Source organism: Crassostrea angulata, chromosome 6, assembly GCF_025612915.1.
Source record: "Crassostrea angulata isolate pt1a10 chromosome 6, ASM2561291v2, whole genome shotgun sequence".
Classification (NCBI taxonomy): Eukaryota; Metazoa; Mollusca; class Bivalvia; order Ostreida; family Ostreidae; genus Magallana; species Magallana angulata.
Window position 1 is genome coordinate 54,471,953 of NC_069116.1, and position 17,888 is coordinate 54,489,840.

Consider the following 17,888-nt stretch of genomic DNA (forward strand, 5'->3'; position numbering starts at 1 on the left):
TATGAGTACTTTCAGTACTTTGATTGTAATAAGTCACTGACCCATCTATCGTGGATCCAGTTATACATATTTTTATCATCTAAATAAATATAACAAACAAGATGCATCGAGAATAATACTGCCTACGTGTTGTTTAGCAGTAGAACAACGGGCTTTCTTTAGTCAGCAAGTATCCATGTTCACAATGTTAACGATTCATTAAAAAAATACAGAGTAAAAAACAAACGATTCTGAGACCTATATTGATATATACTGTCAGATTCTTCTATTTATAAACCTTATACATGTTGTCAAATGCAACACAGACATAATTAAGTATTAAATACGTAAATTCGAAAAAGAAGTTCCCATCGGAATTTCGGTCTAAAATCCCATTTTGTCTACAATTTGATATTGTCCTGGGAATATAAACTAAACTAAGCACTAGTCCTTTATTTACAACTTTCGACTGTTAGCTTTTAAGGTAAATTTTATGGAGATTTTGCACATTCTGATTTTTTTATTTGGAAAAAAAACTTAAATAAGTGTCCAACTGCATTTTTGGAAATAACTTCACTGAAAACGTCTGAATATCAGTCTTACTATTCTTATGATAACTACAATAACACATAGTACACAGACGAAAGTCAGTTTAAAAATACACTTGATATGCATCTTGTATTCGAAATAAACACCATGGAAACAATGGTGATATTCCATAATAAAACAGCAGGCAAAGACAGGTAACTTTTGACTTTACATGTATTAATTGACATACATGTAATATTATGTTCTTGTACCTTTAAAAATAGACCCACTTCGTTTATTTATGTGATTAGTAACTTACCATTATTATCAATGTATCTTCGTGGATCCAGTTATACATAATTCTGTAAACAAATAAAACACACAAGATGGATTGGACTTTGTTCACTCTAACAGTATCCATCTTTCCAATGTCAAAGATTCATCAAAAGATATATAAATAAACAGTAAACCAAACATATATTTTTTACATTTTGTACGGTTTGGTGAAATTTGAAGGATTTATCTTTTTCCCCAAGGAAATATGAGTAAATGTCTCAATAATTTCCGAACAACCCTCGTATATATAAAATCCAGAAATCTAATTTAATAATTTTGCTAATATTTCAAATGAATGTGTTGCAACCATAAACCATCCAGACTATGCTATAGGGCTAAATCAAGCAGCTTGATATACAAACATTATAATTGGCAGTCTGGTCTACTTTATATATATATATATATATATATATATATATATATATATATATATATATATATATATATATATATATATATATATATATATATATATATATATATATATATATATATATATATATATATATATATTGGTTAAAACAACTTATGAAATGTACAAATACAAATGTGTTGCAAAGAATACGTCTTGTTACATTTGTAATATTCAAATGCAGATTGGACCTAATGTTTTAAATAGTTACACTAATTTTGAAAAATAAAGTTTTGATCAGAGTTACGGTCTAAGAACCCTTTTGTCTACCATTTGATATTGTCCTGGGAGTGTAAGGTAAACAGTAGTGGCAGTCCTTTAGGGACTAATTTCAACTGTATACTGGTATTTAGAAACAACTTTAAAGGATTGGTACGTATTTTTCTGATGCTTTGATCAGAAATTATTTTCATTTTTTACCTTTATATACCGAGCATAGAAAACGGATCAATTTTTTAATATTGAAATTATACATCATTTTACAAGGTGTTGTTATTGAACTTTTGGCTAAACCCAAACCCTTTAAGCGGTTATCGTTCTTTGCATTATTGCTGGCGCTCTCGAGCGCTAGCAACTTCATGTACGTTATTCTATATGTAATTTCTGGAATACGCATGCTCGACTTTACGGTCGTGCATTCTGGGAAACTAATGTTGACAGACAGTACGATTACAATTTCGTTTTATCATAAAAAATTGATATGGTCCAAATGCTGAAGTTTCTTAATTCATTGTCTAATCTACACATAAAAGTACAAGAAAATGAATGTCATATCATGCCAATATTGTAGAAATAATATGACAAAACCTAGCTTTCCTTAAAGTTATTATCGATACCACCTTTCTAGATAATTCCGGCAAGCTCATTCAAAAACTGGCTATTTTTTGGCGGAAAAGCACACAATCGGGAAAATTTTACGTCAATGCACAAATAAAGATCATTTTTCTCTAGTTAATTTGATTCGAGTGTATCATACGGAAAAATCCAAGCAAAGAAAGGACATTCACGTGGGAAAATTCAGCAAAATAACTCACTTTGTGTGTATAAAAATGTCGATAACGCCAGCTCATCTATTTTTTTTAAATAAGCTCGTAAATGAAGAAATATTTCTTGCATTTCCATTTTCAATTCAACTACAGTTAGAATCATTTTAGCAAGAGCTTGAGCTTAGGGTAGTTGTGTCAAACAGCAATTTTTTTTTTCATGTGATAAAGTGGTGTTCATTTGATATTTTCACTTTGAGCAATATGGTATCAAATGACAGTTCAAATATTTTGCATCTTTTATAAGACTTTTTTATTTTTCTGAAGTACCATACATTGCTTGTTTTTAGTGATGAAGGTACGGAATAATTGTCTACATGAAGTCTATATTAGGCAATCCATTTGAAATAGCTCGAGTAACAGGTACATACTTGATGGTAACGTCTCTTCTGCACTCAACTAACCGAATCATGGAAGTAATTGATCTTACAGTGTTCTTAAAAAAAAAAGAAATTCCCCACAATTGTCACATTTAACAATTGCATTGAGATTTTAAGGGTTCATGGTTAATTATAGAAAGAACAGATACTATCTATTAATCAACATGGCGCGAAAGCAGAATATAGGTATATAGAAGTTACATTTTTAAAAATTCTTGTCTTGTTCCTGTATTTAATTTTACGCGGTTTTATTTTATTGAAATATATATTTTTATTAAGTCCTAGTCAAAATTGCTAATGTGAACCGAAGATTTTTTTTGATTTTATCTTTGTAAGAAAAACGATATAAATGCGCTGGTTACGAGGTATTTTTCGCCACTTTCCATCATTTCCTCTATCATACAGGTGAAATCTTTCATCGCAGGTAAAAGTATTAAAGAGGCGGGGTTTTCCCACAGTCTAGAATCAGGTCGGTCGCGTGCCACTCGGTTCATCCGCCATTTAAGAGACAGTCACTCAAAAATACCTGTACAAAGTCGCACTGAAATTCCTCCACACGGACCAATCGTTGCTCCTTTCATTTACCAAAGGCAGGGTTACGTATATGAATGACAGGGGAGTTGATGTTGTCATTTCATTGTTGATCCTTCTGAGCGAACAGAACTGGCAAGCGCCACTCGGAGAAGTTGGAAGCCCAGCACGGTCAAGACACGTGTCCGACACGATCTGTTCTGTGAAATAGCCAAGGGAAAGTCCAGGAAAATGAGTCCGGGAAAAGTGTCATCCACCACATCCCCGAATCGTAAAGTAAGTTATCAGTTCAGTTACTTCTTATGAACGCAGCGTAATGTACATTATAATAATAAGTAACTTTTCATTACTTTTGCTACTTTTCAGAGTTTAAAGCCTGTCATGGAAAGGAAGAGACGAGCCAGGATAAACGCTAGTTTGGCGGAACTGAAGTCCTTGCTCATCGAAGTCATCAAGGCTGAGGTATCAGTAGCTTTCATACCACGTGATTAGAGTTCCATTTAACTAATTTAAAGTTAATATGTTTCACTTTCGGTCAGTTGACTATTATTGCTATTATAGATTAGTAATGTATTAGATTAAGACTTAAAGACTTAAAGAGCATACAGAAAAAATCTCGAAACGTATCATTTGCTTTATTATTCAAAGGTTTTTCTTATTAAACAATAAATTGTTCGTATTTATTTATCTTGCAGGGAACAAGGCAGAATAAACTAGAGAAAGCCGATATTCTTGAAATGACGGTCCGCCATTTGAAAACAGTGCACAAAAACAAAAGTATGTGTATATGCACCTTATTCAATGATCTTTTATTAACTTTAAACACATTCCCTACGAATCGGTGTTCGAGCGTCCACTAGGCGTATACATGTACATGTATTATCTTATTTTTTGTCATTTTAGCTACTGACGGAAAGAGAGTGTCTAGAATAAACAAGTATCAACTTGGATTTAGCGAATGTGCTAGCAAGGTCAGTCAGTATCTGGAGAATACCGACGGCGTCGAGACTGACTTCCGGTCCCGTCTGCTGAATCATCTTACCACTGTCACCATGTCCTCAGATCAAGATTCCGAAAATTCCGATTCCCAAATCCCGTTAATGCCCAATCAACAAATGCATGACCGGATACACCGGGCTTGTCCAAATCAAAACCTCACTGCAAACGTTGATAGCACTAACTCTGTGATGACAACGAATCAATCAGTTGAAACCCAAAACGAGACAAACCAAAGAGTGAATGGTAAAACTTGTGACGCAACTGAATGGTCGTCAGTTCAGAATCAGAACAACATGGCGAGTAACTTGGTGTACAACACACAGTCTGCCAATGTTAGTGCTGCTTCTGGACAAGTTGCATACCTCGTTCCTGCTTCCGGCGTTTTACAGTACAACAACGCCTCCGTCCCATGCTCTAACGTTTTCATCCGCCTTGTCCAGCCCATCAATATCAATACTTCCTCTGCTCCATGCCTTTCTCCTTTTGTTGTTACTACCAGTTCCTCGAGCCCAGCGCATGTGAATCAACCGACCATTGCGAACTTGCAACCCGAGCAAAAGTTGACTTTTCAGCCGCAGACTGTTCCTCGAATCAATGACAGAGTTGCCTTCGAGAGTACAGATTCAGTACAACGTTTGAATAATTTGACGAGCCATCTGGGCGAAAACAAAACGTCATTTTCCTTGTCTTCCACCCAATTCGGCCAAAATGACTCTGACATTACTAAAGAAATAACCAACAGAGAATCAAAAGGAACTGATATGTGGAGGCCATGGTGAAAAAAGAACACATATTTATAAATAAATCTTTTTGTATATTGATCTTTGTTTTTCTTACTTTTTTGTCGCTGTTTAGTTTTTTTTTTACAAGAATTGTATGCATGAACATGTATACCAATTGTGGTACATAAGCTAATTGATATAAACATCTGCAGATAACCTTCTCCATAACATTACTGTATACAGGGTTGTTTTCGCCCTGTAATTTTAGCCCCTCAACGCTTGCAAACTGTTTCGCCCGCATTGAATTCGACCAGACACAGCTGTATTGAAAGAAAGGTAATATGAGATGTTAGAATTCAACCAGTCTTCAATTCGCCCACTGACAACGAAGGCGAAAGGGGTGAGAATAAAACGGGGGCGACTATTTTCTTGTATACAGTATCATAAATCCTTTAACCTATGGAGCATGGGTATGATGCTTTCCACATATATACACAAGTAGCAATCTAATCAAAATTAGAACTTTTATCCGCTCCCCGGCTTTGATACGACGTAACAAAACCGGGGAACGAATGGACGTTCTGATTTTAAGATTGCATAAATAGGTGCCAGGTTTTATAAAAAATAAATAGGTTAAAGCGTTGAAGGAGAGCAGAGGAAATTCAAGTGAAAGACTCACGAAGACAGACAACCCCTAGTTACTGTTTTGTAAATAAAAAAAAACCGTCTCGCACCATATTGAACATAATCAAAATAATAAGTTCCACTTATGCAACAACAATTTTGTTATACAGATTGAATCGGTTTTTGGAACGCAGTTCGCTATTCGCAATTGAAAAGTGAACTGCAGTTCGCAATTAAAAATCTAGAATTCATATTTGGGGCCTGAAATTTTCAGGGTCATCTACTAGTGGTATACCATTACCTCTGTGAAAATATGGTGAAGTGGGCATCTATACTTTTTGTTAACGGCAACAAAGTCACGGTGAAATTTTCCCCCCTTTTACCACAGATGATTTAAATTTTTACGGACATGTCCAATTCGTAAAAAAAATTACGCGTAAAAATTCAAATCACCCTATTTTATGACAAATTCGTAAAAAATTCACAGCAGTAAAAATTACCCGTTATACGGTAATCTGGACTTTTTCCATTCTAGTGAATGGATGTAGTTTGGGCACACAGGTTTTTATAATTATTGGAATATTACGCAAAAAACGATAGAAGCCGAAACTACATCCATTCACTAGAATGGAAAAAGTCCAGCAGGCATGTTCACGAAGATATCTTAGGACTATGGTGTGTCCTAAGTACGTCTTAGGATACGTCTTAGTCTTAAGTCTGTTTCTCGAAGCTCTCCTAAATTTAGGAACCGCCATAACTTTGTCATAACTTTAAGACATCACCTACCTTGTCCTAAGACCATCCTAAAGCTATAAGATCAAGTTTTTAGGGATATTGGGATGTTGTGAAGCCTTTTCTTAAGACCGGTAGAATAAAGCAATATTTTCCACAGTTCCAACATTTTCGACAAACATCAAATTTCTAATCCGGGAGGGGGGGGGGGGCATAGTCAATTATTCTATCATGTATGTTCATTTTTACAAAATGATGTGAAGGGGGACCCCGAACTCTCACCACTTCCCCGTTGCTACATGCTTGCCTTGGAGTTGACAAATTAAGATTTTTTTTTCGCAAATACTATGTCTGTTTGACAAATGAAAGTTATTCACTTATTTTTTTTATCTACATATTATACACTAAATGAGTTACATTCATTGTTTTGATTATAATAATTTTTGATAACAATTATTCAAATGTCCTTTACTATATAAAGTAAATTTATATCGGGTTACATATACCATGAGTGATCATTCCTAATTCTGATCACTTTATTTAAAAAAAAAAAATCTTTAAAACTTTCGTGTATTCTATATATTGCAGATTTACGGCGGCGTGGAAGGGCCAGATGAGAAAAAAAATTAATCTTATTCGTTCGGACGAATTAGCTATTTGTTCGGACGAATAAGTTATTTGTTCGGACGAATTAGGATTTGTTCGGACGAATTAGGATTCGTTCGGACAAATAAATTATTTGTTCGGACGAATTAAGATTTGTTCGGACGAATTAGCTATTTGTTCGGACAAATAAGTTATTTGTTCGGACGAACTAGGATTTGTTCGGACAAATAAGTTATTTGTTCGGACGAATTAGATATTTGTTCGGACGAATTAAGATTTGTTCGGACGAATTATGATTTGTTCGGACAAATAAGTTATTTGTTCGGACGAATTAGGATTTGTTCGGACGAATTACGATTTGTTCGGACAAATAACTTACTTGTTCGGACGAATTAGGATTTGTTCGGACGAATAAGGATTTGTTCGGACGGATTAGGATTTGTTCGGACGAATAAGGATTTGTTCGGACGAATTAGGATTTGTTCGGACGAATAAGTTATTAATAGTGGTACATGTATGAGAGAGAGAGAGAGAGAGAGAGAGAGAGAGAGAGAGAGAGAGAGAGAGATGTCATAATCATGGATACATAAATGTGAAAAGTCTAATCAGTTAACATGATCATGCGCGGATCCAGAAAAATTTACCGGGGTGGTGGTGGTGGGGGGGGGGAGGTCTGATAGATAGTTTTGTTTGCGGGGTGGGGGTGCAAGGCCCCCCGACCACCCCGGCTCTAGATCCGCGTATAGATGTACATCTATGCCAACTCTAGGCAGCGCAGGTTTTTTCTTAACTAACTATAAGTTTTATTTCGCGCAATGCCAGAAGAAATGATTCCAATAGTCATAATTATATGATTCCGCAGATGGATTTCGATTGTCGATGTTTATATTGAAAATATAGTCATTTTCCTGTTTACTTGGGACACTGGCCATACGAAATTATCTTTCGCCTTAACTTTATACATATACATGTATACGATCAAAGTTAACTGATATACTTCGTGGAATTGTAATAATCGCACAGTTACTTTTAATAGTGACTTATAAAACAAGCTAATTTTTACTTATACTTTATAATATAAAGTCAGCAAAATATCACAACATCCTAACTATAATGCAAAAAAGTAATAAAAATAGAATTTAATGATAAAAATACTTATTGTCCGTCAAATAGACCTCTGATGACGTATTTGCATGTTAAAATTATCATATGGCTTTGTAAAGTTTTCCTATGCTTGGAATCTTAGGAGCGCAAATAAAAACGTTATCAGTAATCATAACTGATTGAATAATCATAACTGATTGAATCAAGTTATGGGGAAAATTAAAATAATTGGACGATTTAAGGTGAAATAAAAGCTTACAAAACAATTGACAATTTTATACAATGTTTTCAAAAGGTTGTATCTCATTTTTCTTAACTATTATTGAAAAATTTTGTTTATGAATCATACTATCGTAAACATCTGACGCCTATTTTCATCGGTCGAATGCGGCATCCAGGTTATTTATAGATAAAAACTGCATATGATGACGACTAACTTTGATTTTGTATCGACGATTTTTGATGCTATGTCTGATTTTAAAAATGAAATAGATTCAAAGTTGACTAATGAGACAACCATTAAGGTTAACATTAGTTTTAGAATATCGAAAACCTATGGCACCATGATAATATAACTCCAATCCTTTAGATAGAGTTTGAAAATTGAGCTTGACAGCACAATATGTCAGATATTGCATACATGTCAGATAGTATACATGTAACACCTATGTCTATATTATTAACAATTTATCATTTGAAGGAAAGGGGTGGCTTGACCCCCCCCCCCCCTTTCATCTACATCATTACCAGAGCAGATACATGTAGTCTAAATATACATGTAGTCTTTATATTTTAAAGTATAAGTAAAAACTAGTTTGTTTTATAAGTCACTTAAGTAATTGTGCGATTATTACAATTCCACGAAGCATATCAGTTAACTTTGATCGTATACATGTATATGTATAAAGTTAAGGCGTAAGATAATTTCGTATGTCCAGTGTCCCAAGTAAACAGGAGAATGACTACATTTTCAATATAAACATCGACAATCGAAATCCACCTGCAGAATCATATAATTATGACTATTGGAATCATTTCTTCTGGCATTGCGCGAAATAAAACTTATAGTTAGCAAAGAAAAAACCTGCGCTGCCTAGAGTTGGCATACATCTATACGCGGATCTAGAGCCGGGGTGGTCGGGGGGCCTTGCCCCCCCCCCCAACCCACAAACAAAACTATCTATCAGACCCCCCCCCCCCCACCACCACCACCACTACCCCGGTAAATTTTTCTGGATCCGCGCATGATCATGTAAACTGATAAGACTTTTCAAATTTATGTATCCATGATTATGACATCCTAATTCGTCCGAACAAATCCTAATTCGTCCGAACAAATATCTAATTCGTCCGAACAAATCGTAATTCGTCCGAACAAATAACTTATTCGTCCGAACAAATCGTAATTCGTCCGAACAAATCCTAGTTCGTCCGAACAAATAACTTATTTGTCCGAACAAATTAATTATTTGTCCGAACAAATGTGTAATTCGTCCGAACAAATCCTAATTCGTCCGAACAAATAACTTATTCGTCCGAACAAATCCTAATTCGTCCGAACAAATCGTAATTCGTCCGAACAAATAACTTATTCGTCCGAACAAATCGTAATTCGTCCGAACAAATAACTTATTCGTCCGAACAAATCGTAATTCGTCCAAACAAATAACTTATTTGTCCGAACAAATAAGATTTTTTTATTTTTTCATCTGGCCCTTCCACGCCGCCGTACAGATTAAAGGGAAATTGATTGTGTTTGTACGAGTACATGTGTTTCCTCATGTAACGTTTCAAATTCCATGAAAATCGCGTGTGTATGTATTACATATACTTGAATGAAAAGATTCTCAAATGTTAATTATGAAATAACAATACACTCGTGTTGTTTACATAATTATCTGCTTGAAGCCAATTCTGTCCTAATACATATTTTCTTTGTTTAAAAAAGAACAGTTATTTGAATTGTTAGGGGCTTGTAATATTTTTTATTTTAATATTGGGGGGGGGGGTCATTTAAAGAAAAACAAACTAAATTGTTATTGGTAACTGATATATATATTTAGGTAAATGTAGAATTATTAAAATGTATACATTAAAATTACTGGTTTTAGGCCTTTTGTGTTAACTACCGAGACGTACAATTTTCTCTGGCAAAATGTTTAATGATTTATCCTTACATAAGTCTCTCAAATTCGATCTGAATGAACAATTGTGAAAAATAAGAATGGTTGTAGAAGGTTAGGATATCCTAACTTAAGATGTTCCTAAGTAACCGTCGAGCTACATCTTAAGACGTGTCCTAAGTTGTTCTTAGGATGTTCCTAACTTGTTTCCTAAGTCATATCTTAGGAACACACTTAGGTCATATCTTAGGAAAGTTTCGTGAACATGCCTGCAGATTATTTGTTATAAAACGCACCCTCTATCGCTTCAAGTTTCAATAAACAACTAAAAATAGAAAGTTTACGGGGATTTTGCATTGCAAACAGCATTAAGTACTCTGGATGATTAAGTTCAAAAGATGTGCGTGGTGTCCCGAGTACTTCCGAATGGAGAAAAGATGTAAACATTAACCATTTTGAATCTCCGTACGATGTTTGTTTTTGTTCATGTAAAAATCTCCGGGTACGAACAAATGATGTATCAGTTAATGAAGAAATCTAGGTTTTTATCCCTTTAATCGATTTGAATTGTACTTCATTGACAGGCATGTTTATTTTAATTAGAAATCATCAAAAAGTGACGGAAGCAATACCTTGAGACAGTCTATGATATCAAAGTCCGCTATAAGCATTGAACAGTTAATACTGTAACAAACAAATTGTCTCACCTCAATAATATGATGAGTTTTCAGCATTGAGATCTTTTTATAGCATGCTTGATATATTGCACAAATGAGCAAGTTATTGAGAGAGAGCAGCAAAGGAATACGACATTACTTTCAAGATAGACAAACAAAGCAATTCCATCTTATTAATTGGCTGACATGTAGGTTAAGAGTTTTCACCTCTTGAATCTGTTTTAAAAATAAAACATCTTTTAGATGGATCCTAAGCGGGTCAGTGACATGTGTTACTTAGCCGCCATTTTTTGTACCAATGAATAGATTAAACTTAACAGAATAAAAAACGAGAAGTAAAAACTGTTTGCGGTTTTTCTTCCTTTATTTCAAATCCAAATGGTATTTTTTTTATACATTCTTGCGTGTACCTTCCTTCTTATCAATATTTCAACACTTCAGATACATGTAGCTACTCCTAAATTAATTGTAACTGTTTCGAAAATGCTGTAAATGCTAGGTATGGTAAGCAATACTTCTGAAAAAAAAAACTTAGCATACTTGAAATGCAATGAAATTTGATAAATTTCTTATTGCCGTGTGTTTGGCTTTTTGTGAGGTATGCTAAATTGACAGTAAACACTTTATCGGGTGGAATGCTTTAAAAAAAAAGTTCAAGTACTTTCACATTGTGTAGAAACCATTCAAACCAAGATTATAGTGACTATCGCACGAACAAAACCAAGGACCTACAAAAGCCGATGTCAGTAAATCTACTATTTATCTACCCTTTATTTATCCTTGTAAACAATAAAGGGAACTTAAGCCATTATTAGCCTCATATTCTGTGTTACGTTCAAAAGTGTTCATGTTTACAGAAAGTAAATGAATATTATGAAATTAACATTTAACATATAAAGTTAGCAAAAAATCAAACCAAAAAACCAAATAATGGTCAGCATAATTATCTTTTGAGTAATTCAGGTAGCCTTAATTACTTAATTCAGAACTAATGAGAGTTAATACCTATATCTTTCTGGGGATCTACAAGTTGACTATGAGCAAATACCGTGTCTTCTGGGTGGGCCGCTTTGATTAGCGGTATCTTTTTTACTTGAGTTCTCGGGGTAAACGATGGTACTGATTTAAGGCAATATTTTACTTTTTATGAAAGACCAACGGCCTCTTCTGTGTGCGGTTATCTACATATTGCTGATGATCTTGTTTGACTTGCAATACAGAGACAGTGTTTTGATTGACACGTGCATAAAATGTCTTTCGGGGTATTACCTGGCAAGGTTATCCATAAGGAGTTTTTACTGAATTGAAAGAAATTACTAAATTTGAAATGTAAATAAGACATGATTAAGATTGCCTCTGCTGATAAACAGCGCCTTAAAGACGCTGATGAATATTGTCCAGTCATGTGGGATAAAAATCGGAATTTAAAATTCGGATGTAAATGGATTATAATACGTTTGGTATAGAAAATCCCTACTTGAAAGGAAAATACATTGTATCCCCATTAAATAGGTTATGTTCGCGTATTATTAACGTCATTTCACGGATGACCATTTATGTCATTTTTGTGCTTTAGCGAGTATTTATGATTATACATACCCCCCCCCCCCTACAAATGATTTTATATATTCCCCCTTCCTGAAATAACCACCGAACCCCAATCCCTTCTCCCCTCTCCAAAAAAAAAAAAACAACAAAAAAACAAAAACAACACCAACCACAGCAAAACAACATCGCTTTCTGTCTAAAAAACTTCAAAAAATAAATCAACTGTTCGTGCGTAAAAACAACAAAATCACACTAAATAAAAAAGTCACAATTGGCGGGACCTTTTATAAACATTAGAGAATAAGTAAACTTATCTAAAACGACAAAAACAGGAACGTATAATCACACCAGTTTGACACATGATATATAATGAACGTTTATATCCCTCCCAATCCTTTTCATTGCTGGATTGTATATGATGTAGAAAACATATTTATCTTTCATTTGAATTTGTCGTAATTAAAAAAAATCTTGCGGGATTGCATAACATTTAAAGTTAGAAGATTGATGTTTTCCTTTCTATTCATTTACCTATGGGTCATAAATTAGAAATACCTGTCAAAAGAAGCGATTTTCCCACGTGTGATACACCTGGTTGCACGCAAAACTCGTGCCAAGATAGGTAAACTTATTCTATTACATTTGATGTCTAGCATTCACTTCAGACAGGTGGCGGTAATGATATATTCTATCAGCTGACTGACATTTAAAAAAAATATTAATAGTAGCGATAAATAGAAAAATATATATTTCTTTCTCTCTAAAACCTTATTTGCTATCACTCCAAGTCTTTATTTTTTCAATGTGTAAATAGATGTACATACATGTAAGGCCTGACAATGAAAACAGCTGCAAAACAGTTTTTATAGTATCCTATTAAATCTAATCAAAAGAGCTATAATTATATTTAGTTTTATTGGTATGAAGATACCCGTTGAGTATGTTCCATGAAACGTTTTTGCAATGGTCTCGCATAAGTATTGCGTTCAAAGCCATATCAATGAAAGTAAATTATCTCCAAGACATTAAAATTTCTACACTTAATAAGTATACATGAAATTATTGACATAGAAAAGGAAATACTAGCAATATGTGGACAGAACCCTTGTGTTGCAGAGGTTATAAAAATTGCGTTATGGAAATTATAACGAACAAAAAAGGTAAATCACAGGTGGTTTCTCGACCTGTCTTCATATGTCATCATACATTTCTCACCGTCACTTAGGCAAGAGAGCGAGACCAAATTATGTGTGCTACCATTGTATCAGATCACTGGTACCGTGGGAAAGTAGCCCTCTTTTCCTAAGTTTCAGAACAAGTTTGGAAGTTTTTAAAAATTAAAATAAAGAAAAAATTTAATTTATGCCTCAATTTGTCAAAGAAAACAATTTTTAAAAGACGCTTTTTGCGTAAATATACAATGTATGTTCAATATAATTTGTTTTCAATCGGTCATGCGGATTTTGAATTTGACAACTTGCAGAAATTTACTGAAAACATGGACACGAATTGATGAAACCATGCCAAAATAAACGAGTTGAATTAGTTTGCTATCAAACGCAAAGAAGTTTTTTTTTTTATAAAAACAGAGAGGGTGCAATCGCTATGAGCTATCACTATTGTATTAAATTTATGCTAAGGACTATATGATATGGGCCTATTATGGCCCCCTAAAATGAACATAATATATTTACGTATACTGTAATTCTTTGGTTTTTTTGTACGGAAACACGTGTGAATTTTTTTTCGTAATTTTCATTTTGATCCAAATGCGGCTTGTTTTTAAGCAGTTTTTCTATCACAAAGCATTCATTGCTTGAAAAAACAAAATATTTTCATCAGAGATGTATCTATCCAAGACTTATAAGTTACGGGAAGTTTGTTCTTGTTAAAAGTGTTGCTCTATATTTCCAATTGAAAAAAGAAAAGAAAAATTTCCATCTGTGTCTGATTTTGATTGAATTACAAAATAGCGTCATTTCTGACGTCATATACTGCCAACGAGTGAAAATAAATCAAATAAGTAGCCTAAGGTAAAAAACATATATTATACCACCTATTGTAAACAATAACATAATAATGTAAAGCATCTGAAACACTTCTATAGATTGCGAATTATGGGGACCAAATTTGACTCATATCATATATAGTTCTTTATATTCTACTTTTTTGGCAATAATTCATGCTATTATTTTGTGATCCGGGAGGGTAAATTCCTTTTCTTCTACTATTTAAAACTTTTGCGACTTCACACGTGAATATGAAATATTTTAATATCTTTGCTGGTATTTTCTCACGCTCTGCGGAGAACCTTTCCAGGGGTTTTATCTACAGATATATCGCAGGTGAAAGCTTGACACCGGTAATCAAGTTACCTATGAAATAGGCGGGGTTTTCCCACACTCAGGTAAGTTGTCAGTCGCGTGCCATACAAGTTCACCTTGGAATATTAGCGATACCTACATATATATGATTGAAACATGTTAATACAAGTTCGCAAAATATAATACTCAAGATTCTTTATGAGCGACAAAAGACTGTCTTATGGAAGAAATCGTGTTTAGAAAGACGGTGAAAATATCACAAGTGAAATCGGATTTATCCAAAGAGGGTGCCCTGGTGTGGAAAATAATGAACACTCCACTTATGTGTTTGCTTAACCGCAATTGCTGTCTTCCAGTCTGTGGGCACGCTATTAATTGCAAGGACAACTTTTATGTCAGCCAGGTGGCCCTTTAGGATGTGCAACGTGTATCTGTGTAATGCCCTACACATGTACATATGAAATATTTGTATTTGAGATTTATCTTAAATGAATCGAGAAGATAATCAATGAAAAAAATAGTCTTGACAGGATAAAAATATATTGATGAATAACAAATAATCATGTACGTAACATCAAAACAATATCTATACCTGATAAAATAAATATTGGCATAGAGAATACAAAAAATAATTTATACAACAGAAATTACCATATGATAAAGACAAAACACTTACAATATTAATTATATTCGTCAACAATTAAATGATCTCTTAATATACTAAAGTAAAGTAACAAATCTCAGGACTGATTGCAAAACATTTAACAAAATCAAATCATAAACTATGAAAAAAAAAGCATTTCAAGGGAACTTATTATGCTCAAGTCCAATGCCTTGCTATTGCCCTCTGTATTTTCTTATGGTTTTTGTGTGTGTTCTATCTTTCGCCATCTTGGGTCATTACTGTGTTGCCTTTCTCTTTCACTTAATTGCATTCAAGGTTCTAAATCATGGAAAGATATCATCTTATGCAAACAATCTGTTAAAGGACAAGTATTACATAAATGATCTCCTGATAATGATGACAGATAAGAGTTAAACCTCTAATATACTCGAGTCCTTTCCAAAGGGCGATGCTAATGAGTCCTAATGCTCCTTAATGACCACCGACAGGAGGACACAGAAATCCCGGGATGTTGTCTGAAGCTCCCCTTGCTTTGTTCATGTTTGTCCACAATCATACTGACTTTACGGATAATCGCCATTGTAGTTTATGAAAGAACACACGGTCCATGCTCACGGTCTTGCCATTCGGGACAAAAAATTAGGTCATACAGGTAAGGGGGATAAATCAGGTGAACTGGAAGTCGTTTGAACACTTACAGTGAGATTATTACAGGTGAATTGCAAATGTCCTTTACATTGACTACTGGTGGTTCTATAAGCGCACAGTTTTTTTTCAAATAAGTTAAATTTTCAATTTTTGAGGAACTTTATATAAGAATCGCATACGGTATTGATATTTGAATGTATTTATCAGCCATTTCGAGTTCACACAAACGTGTAGATAAAAAAAATTAAAAAAAATTAAGAGCTTTACACAACTTTAAGCTTACATCAACATACAAATTAATAAATCAACAAAAGAAAAAAAAAACACCCGGAAGTGACGAGTCGATAGCCGAAATGATCCATCACAAAAATGTTTGTTTTCAGTGTATGAAAAAACGAAACATTTATCCAATATAGTTATTTCACTGACACATTTCTTTTGTTTAGAATATTTATGTTTTTAAAACTCTAGATAAAAGTCTTGACGTAACACAAGATATCAAATAAAAGTTTCTACTTTAAAATAAGCAGAGAAAACTGTAAAAAAGAAATGTTTTATTTTATTTAGTAATTAAAGACAGCGGCAATTCATTAAGTTTTACCATTTCTGTTTTTCTTTTTGAATTATGTAATAAAAAAGTTCTGTAAAGAGATTACATACATTTGAATCCAACCAAAAGTTTGATTTCGTTCTAGTATGCACTTTTTACAGAAATAAAACATTCACTTACTGCTTTACAATGTACATATATTTTATCTGAGCTGTTCATTGCGAAAAATAGGACCATAATATATATTTACCATAGAACACATAAAAATGTATCAAATAAAAATACTTATTTAACAAAATATTTCCCCAAAATAGTTTACCAAAAAAATACATATATAACAACAACAAAAAAAAAAAAAAAAAAAAAAGAGAGTAAAAACCAAATTAAAGAATGAAAAATGATAAGAGATTAAAAAATCAAATTAAAGAATGAAAAATGATAACTCCTTCTGTTACACTTGGCTTTGTCGACCAGTCGATCGTGGCTAATTGTTGGAAACCAGATGATTGGGCTCCTCTTACTGGATTATGATATATATTTTGGTTGTCATGTATGAAATGTCCACCCATAAACGCCCGGAGAGCCGGTGTCAGCTAATGATAAACATTTTACTTTGTTAGTCTTAAAGTCCTCAGAAAAACTTCTCTTTCTCATACATCATGAAATAAGAAAATAAAAGCATAAGGAAATGTCAATTTATATGCTAATTTTATTTAACAACATTAAAGCGATACACAAATCAGAAATGAGACGATAAACCGTCCAATTCATATTTAGGAAATATAATATGGTTTTTATAGGAGTTCGTCGTTTACATATATAAGAAATAGATTAGAATTCAAATTGGGTATATAGACTAGACAATATTGTATGGTATGTGGGGCCGTAAATAACAAGAATGTAATGGTCAACCAAAGGACAACGGGGGGATGCGAGTGCACCTGAAATTTAAGATGAAACCGACACGACATGAGCGGCCAAAGGTGGACGTTGGTCAGTGGGCCCCCTGTATCACCGTTTTTCTGTGTCAAACAGGTGTTGTCTAATGAATGTGTATAAAAAATCAAACTTGACATGTTGTAAGCACTTTCGACCGTCCTTAGCCACAAGAAAAACTCAGTATGAACTTTAATACTGACTCTTCACGACCGACTAACTGAAACATCTTTTTTATGACGATACAATAAAAGGCGAAAAAGTAAATGTTTTAAGCAATAGGATTATTTCTGTCGAATCAGTTCTCGAAGTGTTACATTTCAGTCTTTTAAGAGAACATTATGTTTATTGCTGATAACTCTCTAGCAAGATGAGTTTAATTTAAATTTTGTTTAGTGGGTTTAATGCTAAATTCTCGCTTGCTCTCTCTCTCTCTCTCTCTCTCCCTCTGGTCTCTCTCT

The 17,888-nt window shown here is 33.7% G+C and overlaps 1 protein-coding gene across 1 annotated transcript; it reads left to right on the forward strand.

Annotated features, from left to right (window-relative positions):
• The first annotated feature begins 3,165 nt into the window (after nt 1-3,165).
• On the forward strand, nt 3,166-5,029 carry LOC128188946 (hairy/enhancer-of-split related with YRPW motif protein 1-like). The gene is made up of 4 exons (XM_052860279.1): nt 3,166-3,485; nt 3,576-3,671; nt 3,905-3,986; nt 4,113-5,029. The coding sequence occupies exons 1-4, from the start codon at nt 3,441-3,443 to the stop codon at nt 4,985-4,987; spliced, it is 1,098 nt and encodes a 365-aa protein (XP_052716239.1). The 5' UTR covers nt 3,166-3,440; the 3' UTR covers nt 4,988-5,029.
• Nucleotides 5,030-17,888: the final 12,859 nt, after the last annotated feature.